Genomic DNA, 27918 nt, shown 5'->3' on the forward strand with positions numbered 1-27918 from the left:
GACCGGCCTTCCCCTCAGCTCTCCGGGGAGGTGGTTTAGACCGGCCTTCCCCTCAGCTCTCCGGGGAGGAGGTTTAGACCAGCCTTCCTCTCAGCTCTCCAGGGAGGAGGAGGTGGAGGTGGTTTAGACCAGCCTTCCCCTCAGCTCTCCGGGGAGGTGGAGGTGGTTTAGACCGGCCTTCCCCTCAGCTCTCCAGGGAGGTGGAGGTGGTTTAGACCGGCCTTCCCCTCAGCTCTCCGGGGAGGTGGTTTAGACCAGCCTTTCCCTCAGCTCTCCGGGGAGGTGGAGGTGGTTTAGACCAGCCTTCCTCTCAGCTCTCCAGGGAGGTGGAGGTGGTTTAGACCAGCCTTCCTCTCAGCTCTCTGGGGAGGTGGAGGTGGTTTAGACCAGCCTTCCCCTCAGCTATCCGGGGAGGCGGTGGAGGTGTTAGCGGATGCCGTGTCCAGTGAGGGCCAGGCGGGGATGCGTAGCCGGGGCAGGGTGCCCTCCATCAACCTCTCCATCCACAGACCCAGGCGGTCCAGCTTGTGATAGACCTCCAGGCTGGTGGCCCTGGTGGACGAGCCTCTCCGCGATGATGACCCACACCCCGCCCCGTCCTCCCTGGAGCTGGACCGGGAGCGGGAGTGGGACCTGGACCGGGAGCGTGACTTTCTGGAGGAGGAGGAGGAGGGAGCAGAGGAGGAGGAGGAGGCGTCGCCTGCGCCGCCCGGAGGTTCGTCCCCGGTGAAGACGGGTCTGAAGAGGCAGAAGTATTTCTTGTGTCCGTTGAGGGCCAGCACGGTGCCGGTGTAGTCCCAGGACGTCTCATCGTCGTCCTCAGAGAGACCCCCCGGCCCCCCCATCAGGAGGTCCCCTCCCCCCTGGTCCGGGGTGGAGGCCAGCAGGGACGGCATCCAGTAGCGGTGCTTGTCAGCGTTCAGGAAGGAGAAGTGAAGCGTCTGGCTCCTACGGTTGGGACCATAAGAGTCAGTTTAAGAGCCATAAACGTCAAGACATCTAATTGCCAATTATGTACCGGATGCCACGGACGACAAGACGTGATCCCTTGGGATTTTATTTTTTTATATATTATTTTTCTTTTTTTTATCCATATTTTGAAATTTCCTCTAATCTGGTGTACAGGTGATGACATGCACATTACATGCATAATAGAATTACAAATTATTTCTTTCTTTATAATGGGAGAATCGGCACTCAAAGCCTAAACTGGTGACCACCAGGTGGCGCTGAAAGAGCGTTTATCGTGATTAAAAAATAGATATATGAGCAGCGATTAGCGCGCATAGTAATTCATTTTCAATGAATTCTGTGTTTGTGTTGTCTGTGTTTTTGACAACGCAAGCGACGGTCCCGTGAAATTATCGTTGTTTGTTGAAGTGGCTACATAAGCAATGATCACAATATCACAGATATTTGTAATCCATTTTCTTTTACTTAATTTACTAAATTACTTCCTGTAATTTATGGCTTACTTTTACCTATTACATTTTTATTCTATTAAATATAAACCACCAACAAAAAGGTAATCTTTAAACATTTGGCAGATTCTATAAATAAAGCCACCAGTGTTTTTTTGTCACATTAATCACAGAAAGCCCTAAAATGTCTATGGAGAAAACAGAAAGCACATCTTTCTTCTTTTTTTTTTTGCAACACAGTTTTTTCACCCAGTGTCAATTATCCTGTCCATGTAATCCTGGGCGCTACACCTCTGCCAACCTGGAAAAAGCAACGGACTGACCTCATGTCTCCTTCTATGCATGAGGAGTCCAAGCTACTTCTTTTCACCTGACAGGGGGGAATTTCCCTGGCCAGACGTAGCGTGCGGAAGGAACACGTTATTCCGACAAGTTCCTTTCCCCTCCATCAGGCGCCCCGGCTGGCCAGGGGGAGGCAGTTTAGAGACCAGGATTACTGCATGTTTTTGTGAGGGTACCTACCCTAGGGGACACGGGGAGAACATGTGAGGGTACCTACCCTAGGCCCTAGGGGACACGGGGAGAACATGTGAGGGTACCTACCCTAGGGGACACGGGGAGAACATGTGAGGGTACCTACCCTAGGGGACACGGGGAGAACATGTGAGGGTACCTACCCTAGGGGACACGGGGAGAACATGCAAACTCCACACAGAAAGGCCCTTTCGCCAACCCCACCTCGGGTATGGGAAAAGCACAGCCATCTTAATTAAATCCTCTCTAGACTCCAGAGGCAAAACAGGTTGGAAATCAGAATAAAAGTCCAGGCCTTGTTGAGTTACTGGGGGGAAAACATAGGATTCAACGAATCTGATCCATTTCTCTATGGGTGTCCTTGACATTTAGAAAGTTCAAGAACCACTGGCATTGCCATTTCCTGTGTGTCCGGGTTCACTGGGTTCAACCAGGGTCACGTCTGTCGTCGTCTTTCAAAGCCGTTTAGAAAAGCAACTCTGGCCTAGTTTCTGTTGTTGCTTTCTCAGCTCCCAAGACCATGTCGACCATGACTGCTACAGCTGGGCTCACACTGACAGGAGTTTTAACCGGTTTTGGGGGCGGGGAACCCCTTTTGTTGTTTTAAGCATTATGTTATACTTTAGCTATTTTTTTTTATCCCACGATTTTGTAACCCATTTTTTCACCCTCCCCCGCTTTAAAAAGGAAAATAGCAGATCTACAAGCTAGCAGAATAGGAATGCTAGGACTTAAAGGTTCACACATCTTATTCAAGCCTCCTATTGACATGATTGACAGGACATCAAATTATTGGCTCATTATGCGACAAACAAAAGAATCTCCATAAATCCAAGGCTGCACGGGGTGTGTAATCGATAGAAAAATACACATTTTGTTGGGTTAACTACTGGGTTAACTACTCCTCTTTTTTTGTTTAGGTTTTTATTATATATTGTTCATAACGGCAGCAGTTGCACAGGATATATAACCATATATGTGGCGCAAATCTTTGAATATATATTCTTTCCTTGACATGAAATATTGAGAACCACTGATATAGAAACATTAGGTTTTTCAGAATTTCTTCATGATTAAGAAGTCATTTAAAAAAATGTGGACGCCAGGCCTAAATGCTTTAAGACAGTGGGGGGTGCACACATCTTACCCAGAGAAGGAGAAGACCTCTTTGGTCCTAAATGCTTTAAGACAGTGGGGGGGTGCACACACATCTTACCCAGAGAAGGAGAAGACCTCTTTGGTCCTAAATGCTTTAAGACAGTGGGGGGTGCACACATCTTACCCAGAGAAGGAGAAGACCTCTTTGGTCCTAAATGCTTTAAGACAGTGGGGGGTGCACACATCTTACCCAGAGAAGGAGAAGACCTCTTTGGTCCTAAATGCTTTAAGACAGTGGGGGGGTGCACACACATCTTACCCAGAGAAGGAGAAGACCTCCTTGGCGAACTTCCTGAGCAGGGCGTTCTTGGAGGCGTCAGTGAGCACCAGAACCACGTTGATGTGTCCGGGCCTCAGTTTGACCAGGTTGGAGGTGTACGTGATGTCCGTCAGCTCCGTCACCTCCACAAAGTCCTTCTTGGGAGGCCGACTGCGTGCGACAGAGACAGTGTTGTTTTTGGCAGCAAATTTTGCTTGCAAATTTAGCAATTATTTTTGCAAATTTGCAAAATATTTAGTAAATTTGCTAATTTTTTTGCAAATTTGCAAATTTTGCTTTTGATGTCCGTCAGCTCCGTCACCTCCACAAATTCCTTCTTGGGAGGCCGACTGCGTGCGACAGAGACAGTGTTGTTTTTGGCAGCAAATTGTGCTTGCAAATGTTGCCTTTTTTCTTTTTTTTTGCAAAAAGAAATGCAATTATTTTGCAAAATTAATTAATTTTATTGTTTTACATAATAGGTAGTTAAACAACTAGTCGTAAACTAGGCAACTAGTTAACTACCGTAGTACAAATGACTAGAAGTGAATGCCCTAGTGTGTGAATGAAAACCATTTCTGCAATCAGTGGTAGGATGTATTCACTTGATGACATGGTACATAACATCACATGGTACATAACATCACAAGGTACATGCCGGTACATGGTACAGTACATCACATGGTACATAACATCACATGGTACAGTACCTCATATGCAGAGAAGATGGACGGACGGGTGGAAGGAAGGAAGGACTTACCTTGAAGTGTTCTGTCTGCTAGGCCCGTCGTCCTCATTTGACGGGGGGTCTTTGGGCTTGGGTTTCTGGGGCTTGTCTTCGCCCGACTCGCTGGAATGGGAACAGAAATATGATTAGCACGGCTTTCCTTCTCTTTGCTCCCTCCTCTCGTCCCTCTGTGGAGGGCAGACGTTGGAAAAGTAATACTACGCCCCCAAAAGAAATACAATGTGAAAATCGTAGCGTTGGTGTAAGCATTATGTTATGCTTTAGCTATTGAAACATTGACAAATCGAAGAACGACTGACATGGAAACAGCTTTTTCAGAAAACTGTCGGGATGTAGAAGACATTTTTAGAATCTGATCTCAGGTCAAAATGGTACAGAGCACATAAATATTGGATTGCATTATTATAGCACTTTTCTTTGCACTACGTGCCTACTCAAAGCGCTTTACAACGGTTCATTCGTTCATACATTGGGAGGTGAAGAGGCGAACAGTCGACACCAGCGTCCTCACTTCACACATCTGAATGGTGGGGACCACTGGAGGCAAGCTGGGGTCCAGTGTCTTGCCCAAGGACACTTGGACATGTGGACAGGAGGAGGAGGAGCCGGGATTCGAACCGCCGACCCGTCCAGGGATCACTGGACGACCTGCTCGACCTGCACGGCCGCCCCGGCATCGTTGGGATTAGGCACACCGTGTTCCCAACATGCACACACGTCACCGAAGACATTGGTTTTGTGACTAGGGGCAGATTCACACTATGGGACCACTTGGCAGATGTCGTGGTTAGCGTGAACGCTGCGTACCGTACCCCGGGAGCGGATCACCCAAACGTTCCCCGGGACCGGATCGGGACCGGTTGAAGTGTACACTCGGATACGGATCGATGCAATGTGCCCATTTCAAGAAACAGGTAACAACAGTCGTCCAATCCTGTTACTTCCAGTTAAGGAAATCAAGCCATTCCTCTCCGTGCGCGCCCTCAGATCCTCGGATAAGGCCCTCCTGGCTGCCCCTCGTACAAACCTAGTTACCCGGGGTGACCGGGCTTTTTCCGCTCGAGCTCCCAGACTGTGGAACGCACTGCCAGTGCACATTAGGGTAGCCCCGTCCGACCCCCTAGTTAAGTCTCGTCTGAAAACCTACCTTTATACAGAGAATTTTTAACTACCGGTACCTAATTAGCCAATTTGTACATACATGCTTGCTATTGTTTTGTGTGCCATTATAATTTTGTTACTGTGTGTTTCTTGTTGTTTTTAATCCTGTTCTGTGCAGCACTTTGGAACTATGTCTTGAAAAGCTCTAGACAAATAAAGTTCATATCATTCCTCACCTGAAGGCCTGGATGATGACGGTGCCAAAGAGGATGAACAGAGCGGAGAAGATCAGAGACATGATGGGCATCATCTCCCTCCTGGAAGAGAAGACCTGCTGTTAGGGGTTAACAGTTTGTGCGCACGGTGCCGTTCTCAGTGTCAGCGTGGTAAATGGTAAATGGTGCATTTATATAGCGCCTTTATCCAAGACGCTTTACATAGATTGTGCATTACATTCACACACACATTCACACACCTTTACATAGATTGTGCATTACATTCACCCATTCACACACAAATTCACACACCAATGGTGGCAGAAACCATGCACCAACGAGCACATCAGGGGCAATTAGGGGTTCAGAGTCTTGCTCAAGGACACTTCCACACTAACTCTGAAAGCGTGCCAACTTTCCAGGAAGAGAAAGGCTGTATTATAGCCTGTTAGCTTGGAGTTCCCCATCTTCTGCAAACACGGACTTTTTCGGATCAAAAAAAGTCCTTATTATTAAACCATGTTTCTCCCAGTTCTCTTGAAGACCCGACACCTTATGATGCAGAATGGGCTCAAACAGCGTTAATGCTGGGTCGTGACTGTATTATGTGTGAGTGGAGGGCTCCCTCGGCCCTCTCTGTGACTGTATTATATGTGAGTGGAGGGCTCCCTCGGCCCTCTCTGTGACTGTATTATATGTGAGTGGAGGGCTCCCTCGGCCCTCTCTGTGACTGTATTATATGTGAGTGGAGGGCTCCCTCGGCCCTCTCTGTGACTGTATTATATGTGAGTGGAGGGCTCCCTCGGCCCTCTCTGTGACTGTATTATATGTGAGTGGAGGGCTCCCTCTGCCCCCTCTGTGAATGTTTGGTTTAGTCAACTTGGTCAAGTGGCAGCGTTGGAAAAACTGTCTTTCAGACTTCTTAACAAAGTAGACAACTATTTGTTGAAATGGGATAAGTGGGAGGCGCACACTAGAGGCACTGTCTAATTGTAAACTGAGCAGACTATTATATGAACTGTATTTGAATTACCATGAATATCCATCGCCTTATTATTTCTATTATTGTTTTTCTTTCATTGTTTCATGTTCTTTCTTGTAATTTTACTTTACGGTTCACTTTTGCACTCAGTTTTTCCCCTTTTCTTCTGCTTTAATTGTTACTGCACTGTTGCGAAGATCTTTTTCTGTACCCTGTGATTGAAAAATAATAACAAATATTAATCATATAATAATGAAAGCATGTTTGTTACCAGTTGGAGTAGAGGAGGTCGTCGTACAGCTGAAGGAAGTAATCGTAACCCATGTTCATCCACTGGACCAGAAACATCTTTGTATTGGTAAAAAAAAAAGAGGAGAAAGTGTTACAAAAAAAGAAGAAGATTTGTACAAGAATCGACCTCAGATCTTATTGGGTTAATGTTTTACTGTAACACGTGCTGTTGACATTTATGACTAATAAAGTAATCAATCAAGCAGTGTTGATTTCGTCGACTAAAACTATGACAAAAAATGTTCGTCGACTAACTTTTTTCACTGACGAAAACTAAATGGAAACTAAATGAAAGGGGTCAGGGTTCAGGGGGGGGGGGTCTTACGGGGGCCATCTCGTTGTCCAGCTCGGGCAGAGTGGCGTCCGTGCTCAGGTAGGCGGGGTCTCTCTGGAGGAGGTCCAGGTGTTGGTGGAGGCGGAGCTTATCCTCCTCGCTGCCGTTCCAGCCCCCGGGCAGCGAGCGGTACACCACCTTACCGCCCTGGCTGCGTCTCTCCAACAGCACCACCTGGTGGTGGAAAACAGTGTTTACATCACTTTACCGCCCTAGCCTTACCGATCTGACCTCACCTAATACAGCAGAGGAACCACAGGGACTCGTGTGTAGAAGTCGTTTAATTTAATTTGTTAAATTATCCCACAATTTTGCAACCCATACTTTCACCCAGTGTCATTATCTAATGTAATCCTGGGTGCTACACTTCCTCTGCCAACCTGGGGCGGACTGACCTCATGCTTCCTTCTATGCATGAGGAGTCCAAGCTGCTTCTTTACACCTGAAAGGGGAGTTTCCCCGGCCGGACGTAGCACGTGGAAGGAACACGTTATTCCAACCAGTTCCTTTCCCCTCCATCAGGCGCCCCGGCTGGCCAGGGGGAGGCAGTTTAGAGACCAGGATTACTGAATGTTTTTTGTGAGGGTAACTACCCTAGGGGACACGGGGAGAACATGTGAGGGTCAATACCCTCAGAGGCGGATTAACAATGGAACTAGGTGGAGCTTAAGCGCCAGGGCCCGAAGCTTGCAGGGTCTGGTACGAGACTATAGGTACAGCTGTTGCTTCTTTCGAAAAATATAACGCAACATAGGAACCCCCGCTAGTGTTTTTGGTCTTCAGAGAGTTTCTGTAGCAGTTTTCTGGAGGGGGGAGGGCAGTCGGTTTGGGGGGGTTCCCCACGGCTGCGCGTCGCTTCCACCTCTGACAGAGGGGAAGCGAGTAAGCGACGCCGTCAGAAGCCCCCTTGCTCAGAAGGCCCCCTCTCAGACGGACCAAGTTGCGACAATAACATACAGCCTATGTAAAGAGGAATATAAACAAGACCCTGGCGCAAAACTTCATATTTACCCTGCTGTAATACAACAAAAGTGTGTTCTTACATCCTCCATTTCACTCGTGAATAAATTAATTTAATTGCTATTATAAAAGTTTTCAGTGACGTTGGACCCACAGGTTGCATTGTCGTCAATAATTAATCTGTCTTTAAAACATTCTAATATTAATATAGCATATTGGCATTGTCTGTTGGTGCACACATGTTATATGGACCATGTAACAACATGGTCAACAGCACTGTTTGCAAATGTAGCTACATTTGTTGGCGACAAAGACAATTTAGACAAAACCTGCTGCTGCCTGCTAATGGAGCTTGTAGATATAGGCTAATTATTTTTCGGGGAAATTGCAGATAGTTTAGCAGAGACTGAAGTTGGAAAGGCTGTGCGCAGTGCAGTGCCTGCTGTGTCTTGTGTCAGCGGGCAGCGCAGGCAGTAGTGGATATGCGCTAAACGCATGCATGTTAATTAATTCATTAATTAATTAATTGGCTGAATCAGTAGGGGCCTTTTGATTTGGTGAAGCGCCAGGGCCTTGAGAGGGGTTAATCCGTCACTGCCTACCCTAGGGGACAGGGGGAGAACATGTGAGGGTACCTACCCTAGGGGACACGGGGAGAACATGTGAGGGTACCTACCCTAGGGGACACGGGGAGAACATGTGAAGGTACCTACCCTAGGGACACGGGGAGAACATGTGAGGGTACCTACCCTAGGGGACACGGGGAGAACATGTGAGGGTACCTACCCTAGGGGACACGGGGAGAACATGTGAGGGTACCTACCCTAGGGGACACGGGGAGAACATGTGAGGGTACCTACCCTAGGGGACACGGGGAGAACATACAAACTCCACACAGAAAGGCCCTTTCGCCAACCCCGCCACGGGTATGGGCTCTGATGACGCAGTGGTGAGAACACGCCCCCAGCTCCCACAGCGCCCCCTGCAGCGGGAATCGAACCCAGGACCTTCTAGATGTGAGGCGACATCACTACCAACTGTGCCACCGTGAGGAGACAGCACTACCAACTGTGCCACCGTGCCCCCCTGTAGACGTTGTTTTAGACCCGTTTGTTTGTACTGTTCGTCCCGTGTGTGTGTGTGTGTGTGTGTGTGTGTGTGTGTGTGTGTGTGTGTGTGTGTGCGCGCGTGATGTCGGTCGGTCAGGGGCCACTGACCTGTGCAGACAGAGCAGCGTGATTGGGCAGAGAGAGACACTGACCTGTGCAGACAGAGCAGCGTGATTGGGCAGAGAGAGACACTGACCTGTGCAGACAGAGCAGCGTGATTGGGCAGAGAGAGACACTGACCTGTGCAGACAGAGCAGCGTGATTGGGCAGAGACACTGACCTGTGCAGACAGAGCAGCGTGATTGGGCAGAGAGACACTGACCTGTGCAGACAGAGCAGCGTGATTGGGCAGAGAGACACTGACCTGTGCAGACAGAGCAGCGTGATTGGGCAGCAGCGTCTGACAGAGAGGCTGCTGCCGGCGCTGGTAGACGTAGGCGAAGCGCAGAACCTCTCTGGAGTTGGCCGAGGCCACGTCCAGGAAGGCCCGGTTCCCCTCGGCGAAGCCCGGCTCCTCGCCCGTGATCAGCAGCACACAGTACCTGGGAGGAGGGAACACACCGTCAATAATGGACCCGCTTAGACCCGAGACCACATTCTACTAAATGTCTTCTAGATCAGAACGGGTTTCTGTTCTCACACTATATTTCATGTCAAGCTGGACCCCAAAAATTATATGTAATTGGCCAACGGACCCCCATCTGAAAATATGTTTCCACTGTCTTAAACCATTTAGGGCTGGTGTCGAAATTAAAAAAAAATGACTTCTAAATCATGAAAAAAATCTGAAAAACCTCATGTTTCTATGTCAGTGGTTCTCAATATTTCATGTCAAGGACCCCAAGAATTATATGTAATTGGCCACCGACCCCCCCCCATCTGAAAATATTTGCCCCAGAGGCAAAGATTTGAGTTAAAAAAGTTCGCTCTGAAAGAATATATATTCAAAGATTTGCTACACATTTTCATGATCTTTCAAAAATACAAGCTCTACAAGCTTGTAGATCTTCTATATTTCAATAGCTAAAGTATAATGCTTTAAAACACCAATCCTGAGGCCGGTTCTCTTCTGAATCACTGAACAAACTTTCAGAGAAATGTATGTTTCTATATCAGCGGTGCTCAAACCTTTGCATGTATACTGTACAAGGACATTCTCAACATCGGCGTGCCGAACGGGAAGGGGGACGAGGCTGAGGAAAGCAAAGCGCGGCCCCGGTTGATTTTTTCTTTATAATAATAAAAACACGGTGAACAGGTGGCCGATGGGCCTGACGACTGCCCACCTGGTCGCGGCCTCTCCCGTGCCAGAAAAACGGGCGCCACCCGGTTCCATTTTTCCTCACCATCACTGGTTTATAGGCATGTAACGATATATCGATATTACATCCCGACGATATGTATCGATTTATTAAAAATAAAAATTGATTTAACCCCCCCCCCCCCCCTTTTTTTTTTTTTTAGGGGGGGCTAGTGTGTGATAAGAAATGTCAGCTGTAATCATATTCCATCATATTTACATGATTTTGGACAGAAATGATACAGTAGAGGCCTGGAGAGGGGAGCTGTATATGTGTCTGTGACTGTGCCCAGGTGATGGTCGTTATTGATGCTCATTAATACATCAAGGAAGGCAATTATCTTTGCAATGTAGTTCAATAAAAATTGTGAAAAAAGCTTTGGGGGGGAAGATAAATCATAAAAAAAATAAAGAAAATGTCATTTGTCTGGAAAATCATTGTGTTGAAAATATCGTGAAAAATCGTATCGTGAACCTCATATCGTGATACGTATCGTATCGTGAGTTGAGTGTATCGTTACATGCCTACTGGTTTATCACTTTTACTGTAACATATATATATAGTAATCCAGAAAAATGTGTTAAAGGCTCTGGGGAAAACCAACGTACTTCCTGCGGCGGTGGAACTGCTTGACGGGACACAGCTCATCAAACAGCTGCTGGTTCACCAGCCGTGGGACGTTAAGGAACCTGTTGTTGGACACGAACTCATTCATGACCTGTCGCTTCATCCCTTTGGCCTATGGGATGGAGAGAGAGAGAGAGAGTTACAACATTAACCAATTAAAACAGTTTGACTGCCGGGAATTGTTTAATCCAGGTCACTGGCGCTGCTTAGGGCTGACCCAAAAAAATCGATTAATCGACGTTCAATCGATACGCACGGGAATCGATTTTTAAATTTTGAATCGAATAGTCATTAACAGATTATATACAAAACACGTGTGAGCACGTCATAAGGATCCCGAAATATTAGTACTATTGACGTGTGAGGACGTCCTAGCGACGTCCCAGCGACGCGGGCGAGATAAGAATATTCAGAATTTTTCCTTTTTTTTTTTTTGGCATTTCGCTTTTCGCTTGCCGTATGCTAACGCTCAGTGCAACTATTAGCTTGTCATTGACTCCCATGTTAGCGCGGCGGAAAGAATGACTCGTATCTCCTAATCCAGGGCGCTCTCCGCGGTGATGAATGGATCGATATGCTGGCGCTTCATTTCTGTTCCTCATCCGTCTCTCCCGCAAAATATGAACGCTTTTTGGAGCGTAAAACAATATATTAAGATGATCGGGGATGTGAGGTCCCTTTGTAAAGTCAACTTTTTTAGGCAAGTGTTTCCTGTTTCATGGCTTTCAAAGTAAAAGCGATCAGACAACTCTGGCACTCTATAGCCTTCATTTTGAAGGCACTTCCTGTACTAAATGTGTTAAAAAAAAGCGTCCGCTTTTGGTACGCGAGACGGCCGCTTTTGGTACGCGAGACGGCCCCATTTGGTCCGCGAGCCATGCTTGCGCCTCGCAGCACCTCGCAACGCCTCCTCTTTCCCCGTGTTAAAAACAAGGAAGCGCACCACTGCTCAGTGGACATTAAATATAGGCTACCATGTTTTATAAGTCATATAAAAACATTACTTACACCCAAATGAAAATATAAACTTCACAGATTATAGATCACATGGAATTATAACAATCTGTTGAGTATTGCCTGAATAATGCCACTATAAAATCTCAACTTTTATCGACGCGCCATTGCGCTGAGAACCTTGTGGAGCCTGGCGGTGTACCTATACTTGTGAGGACCTGCTTGGATTCACATGGTGACTGCGGCACCGAAAATTCAAAGATCTGCAATCTCATGCGCTGCGTTGTGCATATTGGCGGAGTATAATGGCACGAATGAAACTAGGCCTATAGATTTATTTTGGCGATGCGGAGAACTGATTTTGCCGTTGCCAGCGATATCTTTTTTTTTTCTTGTCTGAAGACTGAGCTGTTCCATCACTGTGAACTCCCATGCAGCAGAGCAGCTCCTACAGACCCAGACCAAAACACCTTTTCTCTTTGGCATTTAATTGCACCTGATCGTATTATTGTAATTATGTAGCCTATTTGCCTGTGTTTTTTCTTTTAATTACAGCACTTTGGTCAGCTTTTATTGTTTTAAATGTGCTATATAAATACAGTTTGATTTAGGCCTATATTGGAGCAGGTGCTGGCAAATAACTAATTACTGTAATGCCATGCAGTGAAGTTGCGCAAATGTCAACTCAATTAGCAAGCAGAGCTGCTAATTTTATAAATCTATCTTAAAATACGAAAATTTTCCTGATGTCATAAACTGTCAGAATCAGCTTTTGTTGCGTTGGTTTATGTGCTAAAAGAGTGACTTTGAAAGCTGTTTCCCCGCTACAATGGAAGTCAATGAGCGACTAACTGTCAGGATGTAATAGACATTTTTAGAATCTGATCTCAGGCCTGAATGTCTTATGTCCGTTACCTGGATGATGTCGGCAGGCTTCTCCGTGTCCTCCTTGAACAGCAGCATGGTGGGGGCGTAGGTGTTGATGTTGAAGTGGCGCAGCAGGCGCGCGCTGTACGCCTCGCCCTGGTCCACGTAGCCGAAGCGCACGTGGTCCCGGAAGGCGAACGCCGTCAACTAACATAAGGGAAAGGAAAGGAAAGGTACTACGTTTACCCAGGGTAACTGGACTAAGCTCAATAACTTGTTTACAGCCAGGCCCTGCTCATAGAACATTTCATGGTAGAGGTCCAATGCCTTGCTCAAGGGCACTTCAGCGGTGGTAATTTTAACGTGCCGGTCCGGGGATACGAACTACAGCCGCAGCGACCTTCCGATATCAAGACCGCTCCGCAAACCGTTCGGCCAACGCTGCCCAAACAGCGGTGGAAAACAAACAGCGTTGATTTATTCCTTTTTGTAGCTCCGAGGAAGAAAGAGTACATAAAATACTGGTTCATGTGGTTACATTTTGTACCAAGAAAAAAGTAGAGTAGAGTACGGTAAGTGGTTTTCTTTTGTTAAAATAAGTGTTAAAAAGGCATTTAAGTGATTTCACTTAATTCAAATACCTCTTATTTGTTTTTGTTTCATTGTGATAATCCTCCCTACTATAGAGTGTGCTGACCATATAAGGAGTTCCTCCCTGTCCCCAGTTAACCCCTGGTGGTAAAAAAAAAAACCTTGAGCAGACACAATTGGAACTGGAACAATATAAATGTAGTTTCTGTTTATTACAGAGCTGGGGAGACTCCTGTTAAACCTCCTCCTTTTAACAAAAAAAATATATATATCACTTACCCTACCTTTAAATTAAGTGATTACAGTGACAAGAGCATGGCTGGAGTAGTGATGGGATGAGAGGAGAGGTTTTCTACCAGCCTAATCTCACGCCATAAACTACTAGGAAAGCCCCAAATACAGCCATCTGACCACCTCACCTTATAGGTGACCACAGGGACTTGGTCTGAGCTCACCTTATAGGTGACCACAGGGACTTGGTCTGAACTCACCTTATAGGTGACCACAGGGACTTGGTCTGAGTCACCTTATAGGTGACCACAGGGACTTGGTCTGAGCTCACCTTATAGGTGACCACAGGGACTTGGTCTGAGTCACCTTATAGGTGACCACAGGGACTTGGTCTGAGTCACCTTATAGATGACCACAGGGACTTGGTCTGAGCTCACCTTATAGGTGACCACAGGGACTTGGTCTGAGTCACCTTATAGGTGACCACAGGGACTTGGTCTGAGCTCACCTTATAGGTGACCACAGGGACTTGGTCTGAGCTCACCTTATAGGTGACCACAGGGACTTGGTCTGAGCTCACCTTATAGATGACCACAGGGACTTGGTCTGAGTCACCTTATAGATGACCACAGGGACTTGGTCTGAGCTCACCTTATAGATGACCACAGGGACTTGGTCTGAGTCACCTTATAGATGACCACAGGGACTTGGTCTGAGCTCACCTTATAGGTGACCACAGGGACTTGGTCTGAGCTCACCTTATAGGTGACCACAGGGACTTGGTCTGAGTCACCTTATAGGTGACCACAGGGACTTGGTCTGAGCTCACCTTATAGATGACCACAGGGACTTGGTCTGAGTCACCTTATAGGTGACCACAGGGACTTGGTCTGAGTCACCTTATAGATGACCACAGGGACTTGGTCTGAGCTCACCTTATAGGTGACCACAGGGACTTGGTCTGAGTCACCTTATAGATGACCACAGGGACTTGGTCTGAGTCACCTTATAGGTGACCACAGGGACTTGGTCTGAGCTCACCTTGTACAGTAGAGGGACTTGGGGGACTTGGTCTGAACTCACCTTGTACAGTAGAGGGACTTGGGGGACTTGGTCAAACAGCAGAACGCTGGGCTTGTTCTCCACGTGCCAGCTACTCAGGAACGCCTGGTAGTTTGCATCCGAGACCTGGTGGACGAACACAACCAGAAACAACACATTTAAGATTCTACCAATGCCTTCTAAACCAGTAATTAGCCCTTCGCTAAGTCCCTCTCCCAACCCGTCCTTGTCCAATAGGCACGTTAGCAGCGAGGATACATACAGGGCAAGCTGTCCTTCTCCCCCATTGAGATCCATGTTAAATGACAGGATTTCTCCATATGAATAAAATAATGGATTCATTTCAGTAGCAAAACCTTCAAAATGTCTTCTAAATCTAGTCAGGCAGGCCTGCAGTAGGGCAGGCTATGCACTGGGCAAATGGGCATGACATTATTTAAAAAAACTAGAAATACGAGGAAATGACAGAGGGAGAAACAGTATCCAACATAAGATGTTAAGTTCAACAACACATTAAAAAGGAAAGGAGAGGTCGCGGTAGTCCCGAAGCCAAAACACTTTGTTATTTTTACCAACGTTTCGACCAACAGGTTGTCTTCTTCAGGGTATATGATGTGTTCAACAACACAGACATGCAAAATAACACTGACATCTATGAGGTGATGAGAACTTGACCAGCTATGAGGTGATGAGAACTTGACCATCTATGAGGTGATGAGAACTTGACCAGCTATGAGGTGATGAGAACTTGACCATCTATGAGGTGATGAGAACTTGACCAGCTATGAGGTGATGAGAACTTGACCAGCTATGAGGTGATGAGAACTTGACCAGCTATGAGGTGATGAGAACTTGACCAGCTATGAGGTGATGAGAACTTGACCAGCTATGAGGTGATGAGAGCTTGACCAGCTATGAGGTGATGAGAGCTTGACCAGCTTAGCAACGGTTGCTAAACTATATGGATTGGCATTGGACAATCGCTTTTTGGGGTTTAGCGAAGGGCTAACTGTCAAACCTTTTTCGTGCTGAGGACCCCACAGTTATGTATTTGCCAGGGGACCCATTTGCATTTACCCCCTTTACCTTCTCAACCAGCCTCTGGGGCAGCAGGTCTTCGATGAACTGTCGGAGGTGCTCTCGGACCACGGCCTGGTGGAAGAAGGTGACCCGGCCGTTCACCAGACCCACGATGGAGGGCGCGCGGTGGGCGCCCATCTGGCTGGCCAGGCGGCGCTCCAGGCCCAGGTCCACGATGCCGATGCCCACGCCTGCATGGGGTTCCAAAATAGATCCCATTAGTCGTTGGAAATAACACCCTGGTTTATTTCGGTCTCAAACATTTTCATGTCAAGGAAACCCCCAGAATGATATGTAATTGCCCACCGAGACCCCCATCTGAAAATATGTTGTTCCAGGGGTTAGGGTCATACTAGCGTCATGTCCAGGGGGTGTACTTGTACATCAAGCTGCCTCACACTACAGAAACAGGAGATATAGGCGCCTGCCCCCTATGGGCCTCATGGCTCGGCAAGGCTACTTAACCCATTTCTGGTGGGAACCCCTTTTGGTATTAGCATTATGTTATGCTTTAGCTATTGAAAAATAGCAGATCTACAAGCTCATAGCGCGCCACTAGCTTGTAGCTTTTAGAATCTGATCTCAGGTCAAAATGGGTTAAGCATGTGTGCAACATGACAACTGTTTAAAGTATTGTACAGTAACAACTAAAGTCTCTTTAACACATTGTATGCTAGAGTTTTCTATTTGCTCAGGCTTGCTGGTGCTAAGCGATTAACATTGGACTTTTGAACTTTTTAGGGGCCCACAGCGAGGGGCCTCTTATAGCTAGAATCACATCGCATAAATAAAAAGTAGGCCAAACATGTCCACTTCAATTTAAAAAAAAAATTATGATTCTACCATCTTCCATTCTGGAGATATTGACCTTTTTCTAAAACCTGCTTTTGAAGGCACGCTGCTCGCTTGAAAAAACAGCAGAGATATGGAAGGTTGAAGTTGACAGACATTGACAGACAGATATAAAAATGAACACAAATAATATCATATACATACTACACACTGAATGAAAGCCCTGAATGTCTACTTTTAGGAGGAAAACAAATACACATGGTCCCATGTATAGTTTGTCAGTAATTGGCTATTGAATGCAGCTTGCGCCCACCAGAGAGGATTTCAGAAAATGCATGGACCAGAAGAACTATTATTCACAAAATAAGGCCTATAGCGAAATGTACATACTATATACCGTATGAAACAGAAGACTCTCTGCTTTCATAAGAAAAATACTTCTACTGTAATAATAATAAAAATCACACCCCTGTGAAGTGAGCAGTGCAATGTTGCACAACATTGCACTGCTCACTTCACATGGGTGTGATTTTTATTATTATTACAGTAGAAGTATTTTTCTTATGAAAGCAGAGAGTCTTCTGTTTCATACGGTATATAGTATGTACATGTCGCTATAGGCCTTATTTTGTGAATAATGGTTCTTCAGGTCCATGCATTTTCTGAAATCCTCAGAGTATTTTAGACAAGACAAGGAACTGACAACTAAATATTCACAAAATAAGGCCTATACATACTATATACCGTATGAAACAGAAGACTCTCTGCTTTCATAAGAAAAATACTTCTACTGTAATAATAATGAAAATCACACCCCTGTGAAGTGAGCAGTGCAATGTTGCACTGCTCACTTCACAACATTGCACTGCTCACTTCACATGGGTGTGATTTTTATTATTATTACAGTATTAGTTTTTTTCTTATGAAAGCAGAGAGTCTTCTGTTTCATACGGTATATAGTATGTACATGTCGCTATATGCCTTATTTTGTGAATAATAGTTCTATAGGTCCATGCTTTCTCTAATCAGACCAGTGTGTGTCCAGTGGAAACCTCGTATGAATCTGATCTCAGGTCAGAATGGGCTAAAGTTCTCTCTGAAAAAGAGAATTTTATAAATGAAATGGATTCAATAGTCTAGTATTGACAAACAGTATATGGGATATGTGTATTTTATTTGTTTTCCTCCTAAAATTAGACATTTAGGGCTTTCATTCAGTGTGTAGTTGATACTTTATTTATGTTTATATCTGCCTGTCATGATAACGTCATGATGATGATGATTCTATGCACATATGTGATCATTGTCTCAGTAAACAAAATCAACAGATCGTTTGATAGCATAACAGTGACTTGAGAGGTTGACATGTCTGGACATGAACCACAGGAGCGACTCAACTCGCAGTGGGGGGGGGGGTTCCACGACATGTCTGGACATGAACCACAGGAGCGATAAGCGTAGCCAGGCTGGCTGTGATTTCGACAAAATGACAGACAACACGATGGCTTCCGCAGCTTAGGATTGTATTAGTTATCCATTACAAACGGGTCGATTACGTCCCAGACGCCTTATCACTGCAATTGGCTGGCGAAGGCGCTATGGCGATTATGGTGATCAACTGCCGATAATCTTTTTTCCGAGAATGAGAGTAGCATTGCAAACTGCAAAACGATCGATCGCAACTCGCAGTGTGGGGGGGGTTCCACGGTGTGATATCTGCTAGCCTAGTATACTGCTTCTTTGTCCAAACATGGCTGACGCGACGGCGAAAAAAAGACAGTTGGTCAGATGTATACTGCTTCTCCTATGGCGGTCCTTCGAGAATACGTCATTCGTTTCGCGTATACCTGTCCGTGAAATGGCGATCGACCGTTGGAGATTATTATTGGTTTATATACGGGTTTATATTTCCGAGAATGAGGCGGCAGACCGGTGAGTTGTCGTTGGAAAGAATTAGAGAGGGCTGTGTCGGCGGTGCAAGGCGATCGCAAGGCGCAGTGGGGCCTGGGGGGGGGAACTCAAACTGCCAAAGCGATCAAGAGACTCCCCCCACAAAGCTTCCTCGGGAGAAACCATGTAGAAACAGGAGGGGAGGGGGAATCGAGTGTATTCACAGACACTAGAGTATGGGTAACTCCATTTTAGATGCCCTGACATCTGCGTTGGTCTATGCCGTTGCCGTGCAGACCCATACGTGTAATGGAGGCATTGGAGGAGGGAGCGTCTTCGCCACAGACAGACCTCTTTTCAGGAGGGAGGGGCTTTTTACTCCCGGATCACATATTGGAGCTTCCTGGAGACGAAAGCTGTTATTTTCTTCGGTGTCCTGGAGCATAGGACGTTGATGTACAGTAAGCAATAAAAAAACGTATAAAACGTATTCCTACGCTTCGCGCGTACGGCGTTCGATATTAATAAAGCGTATCCATACGTTTCCAGCATTTTTTGTGTTAATGTTTATGTTGTACTATTACTACTAAACAATCTAAAATAAAGGGATTTAAGGTCATTAAAGCTGGGCTGTTGCCTGGTGGGTCCAGTGCATTTCTGCCTACTTCCGGTCCAGGACTTGTCCCAGTAGGTTGTCCCCATGCATTCTCAATAGAAGTCTACGTAGGAGAGCCATTGGACTGAAGCCCCATGAAGTGAACCAATAGAAGTCTATGTAGGAGAGCCTCCATTGGACTGAAGCCAATAGAAGTCTACATAGGAGAACCTCCATTGGACTGAAGCCCCATGAAGTGAACCAATAGAAGTCTATGTAGGAGAACCTCCATTGGACTGAAGCCCCATGAAGTGAACACAGTTTGCGTAACTCTGTCTATATCTAAGGCTCTGAGTGTCCTACGTAGTGTCCTACGTACCCAGCGGCTCCAGCTCCTGCACCGTCTCCTTCCACACGGGCTCGATGTGGACGCAGGCGAAGCACCACTCGGACGTCACCTTGATGAGGTAGGGCCTCCGGTAGCTGTCTGGTAATACCTCGCTGTTGTACTGGACGTGGTGCAGCAGGTACTTGTTGTCCGAGAAGTCCCTGGACCTGGAAGAGAGACAGAGACAATGTAAACACAGGTTAGAAGTCCATACTGGACCTGGAGGAGAGAGAGAGACAATGTAAACACAGGTTAGAAGTCCATACTGGACCTGGAAGAGAGACAGAGACAATGTAAACACAGGTTAGCTAATTCACTTATTTCCATCGAAAGAAGTAGTAAAGTGTGCCGCTTGGGATATTATTTACATTATTAAGAGAGGATATATACAAAGAAATTATAATTTTGAGCGATGGAAATAAGCTAACCCCATAGCCCCATTCAATTCAATGCAATTCATTTATGGCTTATGGTAGGGGAAATAGCCAATAAGGAGCTTTTGCACAAAATAACACCTGGACCTCTTTGGTGGGGACGTAACAACTACAAAGAAAGGTAATAAAGCCTTTTAGTATGGAATTCTCCTTTAAGATTGAACCCCATTAAAAACAGTGTTTTTTTCCCTACTCTTAAAGTCCTTTAAGAGTAGGGAGACCAGACCAGTTCTTATATATCCGGTTTCCCTGAGAGGGGCACCATAAGGACGTGGCCTGGCCCGTCACAGGCAGCTATATTTAACTTTTGGCCGATGACCCCCTTCATCTTTTCTTTCGTTCCAGGAAGCCCCCAGGAGCAAAGATGAGTTAAGATTGTTACCTTTAAAAAATAAATATACATTCAATCAAGACTTCTATATCTGCTATTTGTGAATAGCGAAATTATAAAAGAATGGTTAAAGTGCTTTTCCCGGTTTTAATCTGGGTTAAAAAAAAACATACAGCTGGATGAAACTAACGAAATAAATATCAAATGTATTCAAAGTTATTATACTGCAAGCAAAACACGGGAGGAATGAAGGCATTTATTTTCTACGCAGAGGCAGAGCATAGAAAAATGCAACTCTTGTGTCGGTAGGAGTCCCACCTAGTGCTGCACCATTCTTACTCAAATGTGAACCTCAATTTTCCTATAAAATAATATTTATTGTCTTTAGTCTGTAGTTGCTGAACGAACCCCTTTTGGTGTTTTAAACATTATGTTATAATTTAGCTATTGAAAAATTGCAGATCTACAAGCTCAGAGCTTGTAGGTCTGCTATTTGTTTTTAATGTGAAAGTATTTATTTCAGAAAACTGGAGGATTTAGAAGATTTTTTTTTTAATTTTGAGGTCTTAAAGTCTCTCTCTCTTGTAGCAAAAACATAAGACTAACTCAAATGAATTGGGACAGCAGTGACGTACGTCACTGACCATTTGGTTGCCCTACTCGAATATTATTTGTGCTAGCTGGTCTTTTAGATGAGTCCCTGGGACATTGTATGAGTCCCACTTCAACCACGTATTTTGCCAGCTTTACAAATTGCAGCATTTTACTCCAATTTCATTTCATATGGTTATAATGTGGTTATATCCATGTAGAAAACAGAAGAAGAAATGATCATTATAACTAAAGATAGCAAAATAAACTAGAATTAAAAAAAAGTATAAAGTATAGTACAGTAGTGCATCCCGTGGATGCAGAGGTCGTTGTTTTATTGCGTCCCTTAACTATAAACTGCGTTTTGGGATGCAAAATGCACCCTATTTTAATATCCGAGTAGGCGTTCCTGCATAACTTCCGGGTTTGATGATGATGTCACACCAGGGGGGGCAGTCAGACAGATATTTTGTGAAGCCACAAGGAAATCGGGATTTCCTGAAAGTTCATATAATGGCCTGTTGTGGCGCTGTCATTGGGCTCAAAAAACCCCATAGCTCCATAGAAGTCCATGTATTTGGGCCCAACTTCACCTAGACTGTATTACCTTAATAAACATGGTCATGAATACTTTCTGCTTCCAGTCACTAGTTTAAAGTCTCATTTCTAATGTCATAATATTCTTTTTGGAAAATTATGGTCCCATTTATTAAAAGAATGACCATAAAGTTGCGTATGTTCTGAGGGGCGTGGCTACCGTTACAGTCTATGAACGGGATCCCCCACCCACTCGAGTCAAAATAAAATCCAACGAAGAAGAAGGGGGGAAGTCCCGCCTCGTTGTATGGGCCAGCCAATGGCTCAGCTGGGCCCAAACGGATCTAGAAAGATGGCGATTTACAAGTCAAGGACTGACAGGCTTCATCTTACGTCCATATCAGACCCAGAGAACGCTTTGTCCATATTTTTTTACAGTCTATGTGTCACACGCATACCCTGTATACGTAGCGACGGCGTTGGGACAGCCAACTAGTGCTTGTGAAACCGAGCTACACTTCCTAACCATCTGTCCATTGTACCAAGACATCAGAGACACATACTTCCCACAGATTACAACCACACACAGAGATTTTGAAAACATGACCAATGACAAAAACACTCCCATATCTGCTGGGCGAAGTACAACAATGTGTAAACACAGCAGCAAGATGTGTGAGTTGCTGTGATAGGAGAAGGATATCAAACGGAACACAACCACCCTAAAGACTAATCATTGTGTATATTCCTGCACTATACCTGCATCGAGTGATCTTGGTACATAGAAGTTGATCTATTGAAGATTCTGTTCTTCAAAGTACATAATTTTTGTTTTGATTGTATTGCTGTATTGTTGTATTGTTCTTTCTGCTTTGGCAATGTAAACGTATGTTTTCTCATGCCAATGAAGCCCATTGAATTGCTAGTGAGATCGCATTCTGAATCTAGATCTCCATCTTTTATATTTCTTGATTAATCAGCGAGCACAACACTGTGCACGTACCGGGGGAAGTGCATGAAGAAGGACTCGTCAAAGTAAAAGCTGTTGTGGAAGCCGCGGTGGAAGCCGCCTCCTCCTCCCTGCTGCTGAGACTGGCCCAGCGGCTGGTTGTCATCCATCTGGCCGTAGCGGTCAAAGTTAGCTCTCCTCTCCTCGTTGGAAAGGATCTGAACGGGGGGGGAGAGAGAGAGAGAGAGAGAGAGAGAGAGAGAGAGAGAGAGAGAGAAGCTGAATTCAAATACCCCAAATCTCACTCACACTCGGTCACTCCAGCGCTAATATGGTATTCGTTTCGCATTCGGGTTCTTGGAAACGCCCCCCAGCCACTGCGTTAGTTTTACTGAGGTTAGATTTAGGTATAGTTTTACTGAGGTTAGGGTTAGGTTTAGGTATAGTTTTACTGAGGTTAAGGTTAGGGTTAGGTTTAGGTATAGTTTTACTGAGGTTAAGGTTAGGGTTAGGTTTAGGTGTAGGCTGTAGCGACTGGCCAGTCACAGCGACTGGCCAGTCACAGCGCACCATTTACTCAAATGCGAAACGGGAACCATATCAGCCACTCCAGCATGGCGTGTTATGGTTAAATTGGTGACCTGCTGAAATACGTGACTATTGTGTTGACGTCACATAGTGTCAATGTTCCAAAGTGGTTTGTTTATTAGCAGAGTTCAACCTAGCTGGTATCCAGGCCACGTATTTAAACACCTCCATGTAAGTTGTGTGAAGTCCACAAGATGGTCACATATTTGGGCAGGTCACCAATTTCACCAAAACACCACCATGCTGGAGTGAGCGAGTGACCGGGATTTGGGGTATTGGAATTTGGCCAGAGAGAGAGAGAGATACATTTGTGTCTCTGTGTGTGTGTCTGTGTCTGTGTCTGTGTCTGTGTGTGTGTGTGTGTGTGTGTGTGTGTGTGTGTGTGTGTGTGTGTGTGTGTGTGTGTGTGTGTGTGTGTGTGTGTGTGTGCTGTGTACACGTGTGCAAATTCCAGTTGTCAATTTATGTAACTCTGAGACTGAACAGATGTAGTCAGATGCACTCACAAGTCCATTTGGTTACATTTGTAACTACAGTCTCAAGAGTCAGATGAACTATACCAACCTCGTAGGATTTTGTAATCTTGATGAACATGTCCTCAGCTCCTGGGCTCTTGTTTTTATCAGGGTGCCTGAGGAAAAGAAGAAGTAGCAATATCACACAATGCAGAAATACTTGGTTAAATGTCTGTAGCAATAAATCCTGCTTTTCCTTTGTTGCCTAGATCAGTGGAAAGAGGGAGTTCCAGGGGGTCCCCAGGCAAATGATAGTTTGGGACCAAATTAACCCTTATGGGTCTGTAACTCTGAGAGTGTACAAATGGAAATAAATGGACCCGGTAGGGTCATCTGTCGACATAGTTGATAACTTTAAATTCCTGGGCATACACGTCACAGAGACATTCACATGGTCACTCATACACATCACAGACACATTCACATGGTCACTCATACACATCACAGACACATTCACATGGTCACTCAACACGAGTACATCCTCATACACATCACAGACACATTCACATGGTCACTCATACACATCACAGACACATTCACATGGTCACTCATACACATCACAGACACATTCACATGGTCACTCAACACGAGTACATCCTCATACAAATCACAGACACATTCACATGGTCACTCAACACGAGTACATCCTCATACACATCACAGACACATTCACATGGTCTCTCATACACATCACAGACACATTCACATGGTCACTCATACACATCACAGACACATTCACATGGTCACTCATACACGTCACAGACACATTCACATGGTCACTCATACACATCACAGACACATTCACATGGTCACTCAACACGAGTACATCCTCATACACATCACAGACACATTCACATGGTCACTCATACACATCACAGACACATTCACATGGTCACTCATACACGTCACAGACACATTCACATGGTCACTCATACACATCACACACATTCACATGGTCACTCATACACATCACAGACACATTCACATGGTCACTCATACACGTCACAGACACATTCACATGGTCACTCATACACGTCACAGACACATTCACATGGTCACTCATACACGTCACAGACACATTCACATGGTCACTCATACACGTCACAGACACATTCACATGGTCACACAGACACATTCACATGGTCACTCAACACGAGTACATCCTCATACACATCACAGACACATTCACATGGTCACTCATACACATCACAGACACATTCACATGGTCACTCATACACATCACAGACACATTCACATGGTCACTCATACACATCACAGACACATTCACATGGTCACTCATACACACAGACACAGACACACAGACACACAGACACATCACAGACACATTCACATGGTCACTCAACACGAGTACATCCTCATACACATCACAGACACATTCACATGGTCACTCAACACGAGTACATCCTCATACACATCACAGACACATTCACATGGTCACTCAACACGAGTACATCCTCATACACATCACAGACACAGACACACAGACACACAGACACATTCACATGGTCACTCAACACCATACGTCATCACAGACACATTCACAAGTACAAAAGTACTAGTGAACTTTTATCGCTCTATAATTGAAAGTGTACTGTGATACTGGCTGTATCACAGTGTGGTACGGTAACATGACCGCTCAGGACTGCAACAGGTTGCAGAGGACCGTTAGGGCGGCGGTGGCTCAGGGGTAGCGTGCCTGGATGGTAACCGTAAGGTTGCCAGTTCGAACCCGGGCTCCCCCAGAGTTACTGTCGAAGTGTCCTTGAGCAAGACACTGAACTCCTAATTGCTACCGATGTGCTAGTTGGTGCCTTGCATGGTTTCCGCTGCCATCGGTGTATGAATGTGTGTGTGAATGGGTGAATGTAATGCACAATCTCTGTAAAGCGCTTTGGATAAAGGCGCTATATAAATGCACCATTTACCATTTAAAACAGCAGCTAAAATCATCGGCAGCACAGAATTACCCAGTCTCCATAACATCTACACCACTGAAAAAAGCCCACAACATCATTGAAGACACCAGCCATCCCGCAAATACCCGGTTCAAACCACATGAGGAATTGCTCATTCTATCTCAATGGGATAGTTCCAATGTTTGGAACTATAGCCCATTAGCCCATAGCACCCCGCTTTGTCTCAATGGGATAGTTCCAATGTTTGGAACTATAGCCCATAGGCACCCCGCTTTGTCTCAATAGTTCCAATGTGTGGAACTATAGTCCTGCACAGCACCCCGCTTTGTCTCAATAGTTCCAATGTGTGGAACTATAGCCCTGCACAGCACCCCGCTTTGTCTCAATAGTTCCAATGTTTGGAACTATAGCCCATAGCACCCCGCTTTGCGGCGAGATCAAAGCGTGTCGCCACTCTCTTACTATTCCACTCGGTCCCCAGATGAGTAGTAAAGTGACAATTTAATGACTTTTAAGACATTTTTATTCTTTTTTTAAAAGCAAAAGACCATTACTGCATCAAGTAATCACTAGTAATCGACAAACTATATTGGTCAAACACTGGCCATGATGTCAAATATAATATAGAAAGAGGCACAAATATTGAAAATAGCCGCACAACAAGCTCACGAATGTATCAGTGGAGGAACAGAGTCAAACTAAATGTAATGCCTCAGATCCTATAGAGTCTTTATTAAGTGCTTATCGGGGTCCCCACTTCAAATTATGAACATTTGATGCACATTACACAACATGATGGTGGTTGGGGTTGGTCAGGCAACACACACACACACACACACACACACACACACACACACACACACACACACACACCAGGCCCGGCGCCATGGGGGTGCCAGAGGGTGCCCAGCACCCTCAGTTCCAAATTTTGCACCCTCACTTTTATGTACATACAGCATAGTTTTACTATATAAAAATTAGATGTGCACCCTCGCCATTTTCAAATGCCCCCTCAGTCATTTCATCCTGGAGCCGAGCCTGACACACACACACTTTTCAAAGCCAGTTATGTTTTTTGATGAGAAATTGTACAAATGAGTGTATCCCAAGCCGTGCATATCCACGGCTTCCCAAGCCGTGCATGCCTATTCCCACTTAGCCCTGGAACATGACTGCCATGATAATTATCATGACAGTCATGCAGTAACTTTGCCCTGTTTTTTGCAGTCGCTGCATTTACAAGATTTCCGTATATAAAAACATTCAGATTTCAAATATAAAGTACTCACAAAGTGTCCCACGGGTGTTAGTTAGTAGCAGCGCGAGCGATTAGAATTTCTGCGTCCCGCGTTCTTTAATAAAAAGCATTTTTGTCCGAGCTCTCCGGCTACTTTTTTCAAACGGGGTTCGTTTGGGAAATTCGCAGTTGCACACCGGGAGCGCACTCGCCTATTAGTCTGTATTGGCAGGGCGGTCAGCGTACCTATATCGAACACACCGAGTGCCACCCTCCTCCCGACCGATAGGGGCGCGTAGTTGAAAGCCAATGGCAAAATAACACCTCGGATAAAAATGCTTTTTATTAAACAACGCGGGATGCAGAAATTCTAATCGCTGGCGCTGCTACTAACTAACACCCGTGGGACACTTTGTGAGTACTTTATATTTGAAATGCGAATGTTTATATATTTTAATTATTTGTAAATGTAGCGTCTGCAAAAACCAGGGTGAAGTTGCGTCATGACTCTCGTATGAATACGAGAGTCATGTTTACAGGGCTAATTCCCACTATAAGCTGAGGAATAAATGCCACTTGACAGTTTTCAAATCCGCCTCCATGGTGGCTACAACAGGCCACACACCCACACACCACACACACACACACACTCACCATTCTCTGACCAGGTTCTTGTACGCCTTCTTGATATCGGGCTGGCTGGCCCCCCGGCCCACCCCCAGCACCGTGTAGGGGTCCGCGTTCTCACTGCAGTGGCCCTCCTCCACCAGCAGCAGCAGCTGTACGATAACAACAACAATGGCGGCGGTCCTCCAGAGGAGAAGTGGACAACATGATGATGATGATGTCCAGCAGCAGGACCACGGCCGTCGACGGCCGGAGGAGACCCCCATCACCACCACCTTCACACCACCAGCTAATGGAACTCAACCTCCTCCTCCTCCTCCTCCTCTATCTGTCGGCCATCATGGCTGTTTGTTTAGCCTCCAACGGGTATATATAGTCTATCTTTCAGCTGAATTGTGGCTCATCTTTAGTCGTTGCAGATCTTGGGGAAATGTAAATAAACATTACATTCGGGGGACACACTTGGGCTAGGCTAGTTAGTTTAGGCTAACGACGGTGACTACGGTGCTGGAACTGGACTGTTGTGGACAAACAGCGCATGCTCCGCACACACGGTGTTGCCAGAGTCTGTGAGAGAAATAAGCATCCAGGTGGTCCATGAAAACCAGCCTACTACTACTACTACTAGCTGGGCTTGTAGATCGGCTATTTTACCAAGACAAGACACTTTTTTTTAATCTAG

General features: G+C 45.6%; 1 protein-coding gene across 1 annotated transcript; it reads right to left on the bottom strand.

Annotated features, from left to right (window-relative positions):
- Window positions 1–229: 229 nt before the first annotated feature.
- Window positions 230–27721, bottom strand: LOC310863830 (dnaJ homolog subfamily C member 16-like). Its single transcript, XM_083772325.1, has 15 exons — window positions 27264–27721; window positions 23485–23551; window positions 22387–22550; window positions 19482–19657; window positions 15832–16016; window positions 14767–14871; window positions 12910–13068; window positions 11022–11152; window positions 9477–9654; window positions 7035–7217; window positions 6690–6766; window positions 5458–5538; window positions 4133–4222; window positions 3373–3543; window positions 230–948 (listed from the first exon to the last, which is right to left on the bottom strand). The coding sequence occupies exons 1-15, from the start codon at window positions 27500–27502 to the stop codon at window positions 399–401; spliced, it is 2556 nt and encodes an 851-aa protein (XP_083628451.1). The 5' UTR covers window positions 27503–27721; the 3' UTR covers window positions 230–398.
- Window positions 27722–27918: the final 197 nt, after the last annotated feature.

The sequence above is a fragment of the Protomyctophum parallelum genome, assembly GCF_964188405.1.
Source record: "Protomyctophum parallelum genome assembly, chromosome: 8".
Lineage (NCBI taxonomy): Eukaryota > Metazoa > Chordata > Actinopteri > Myctophiformes > Myctophidae > Protomyctophum > Protomyctophum parallelum.